Genomic DNA, 1,670 nt, shown 5'->3' on the forward strand with positions numbered 1-1,670 from the left:
TTTTCAATATCTTCTTCATCAATAGCTACAGCTGCTGCTTGCTCTAATTCTTTTTCAGCTTCTCTTACAATATTTAGATCAATTTGGAACTCTGGTGCTTTAGCATGTTCTCCTACGAAAACAAGATTTGGTTGATTGGACAATCTCCTAGCTAACCATAAGAAAGGTTTTTCGAAATTGTAATTTGATCTTGCAGATAGATCGTAGTATTGTAAATTCCTTTTTCTGTGAAATTGAATTTGCCTTGATTTGACTTGTCTGTCTTTAACATCAACTTTGTTTCCAACTAAAACCATAGGAATCGTTTCACACACTCTTGTAATATCTCTATACCAATTTGGAACGTTCTTGTAGGTAATACGAGAAGATACATCAAACATAATTATAGCACAATCACTTTTTATATAATATCCATCTCTTAAACCACCAAACTTTTCTTGACCTGCAGTATCCCATACGTTAAATTGAGTTTTTCCAAAGTTCGTTTGAAATTTTAAGGGGTGAACTTCCACACCAAGAGTAGCTAAAAAAAAAAAAAAATTATAATAATAAAATAAATAAATACAAAAATATAAAAAAAAAATATAAATATATATGTAAACATATAAATAAATAAATAAATAAATAAATATATATATATATATATATATATTAATGTTCCCATTTTATTATTTCTCCTTTTTATTACGTATATATTTTTTTTCAAATTCTCCAGTCAAGTGTCTTTTCACAAAGGTTGTTTTGCCAACACCACCATCACCGACTAAGATTAATTTATATTGTGGAATATATTCTTGTGAGTCCATTTTTTAAATTGTATCTAATAAAAAGAAGAAAAAAAAAAAGATATATTAAAATAATAATATAATGTTGTTAATATATATTTAATTTATAATATCAACTGACATATTGCTTATTTGTTATATACAAAAATATACGTATATATAATAGAAACATATAAATATTATTTATATATATATATATATATATATATATACATACATACATATAAATATATATAGTTTTAATCTCTTTAATGTTTTTCCCTTTAAAATTTAAAAAATAAATATTATATATATAAATGAAATATAATATGTTACATTATGTATGTAAAGTTCTAATATATAAATTTTTTCCTTTTTTCATTTCACATAAGAAAAAAAGTTATAAAAATGGAAATGAAATATTAATAATGTTAATAATAATATATATATAACGTAGAATTAATAAGTAATAATCATATACTGTTTATAAATTTTTTACATATATCTCAATATATAAATAAATAAATAAATATATATATATATATATATATATATATATATATATGTAATAACACATGTTTACAAATATATATATAATATTATTATACACTTTATAAATTATTCATTCCTTTAAGGTTATTTTTATTTTTATATTTTTCCCCTTACTTTATAATAAATTATTTAAGTATTTATATTATATATAATAATACAACTATAAAATTATTGTTTATTTTTTTTTTTTTTATTATGATCTATGTAAAAAAGAGGCTTTTTTTTTTTTTTTTTCCTTATATTTTAAACAAATAAAAATAAAAAAAAAACTTTAGAAAAATAAGCAAAGAAGGAAAGGAATTAGAGCAAAAATAAAAATAATGGAAATAAAAAAAATATATTTTTTATTATATT

At 19.6% G+C, this 1,670-nt stretch overlaps 1 protein-coding gene across 1 annotated transcript; it reads right to left on the minus strand.

Annotated features, from left to right (window-relative positions):
• Nucleotides 1–806, minus strand: PRSY57_1116100 (GTP-binding nuclear protein RAN/TC4, putative; the record flags this gene model as incomplete). The annotated part of the gene is made up of 2 exons (XM_012908125.2): nt 1–523; nt 689–806. Coding segments are annotated over 2 exons (641 nt in total), but the record flags the coding sequence as incomplete, so codon positions are not given.
• Between the last annotated feature and the right edge of the window lie 864 nt (nt 807–1,670).

The sequence above is a fragment of the Plasmodium reichenowi genome, chromosome 11 (genome assembly GCF_001601855.1).
Source record: "Plasmodium reichenowi strain SY57 chromosome 11, whole genome shotgun sequence".
In the NCBI taxonomy this organism is placed as follows: Eukaryota; Apicomplexa; class Aconoidasida; order Haemosporida; family Plasmodiidae; genus Plasmodium; species Plasmodium reichenowi.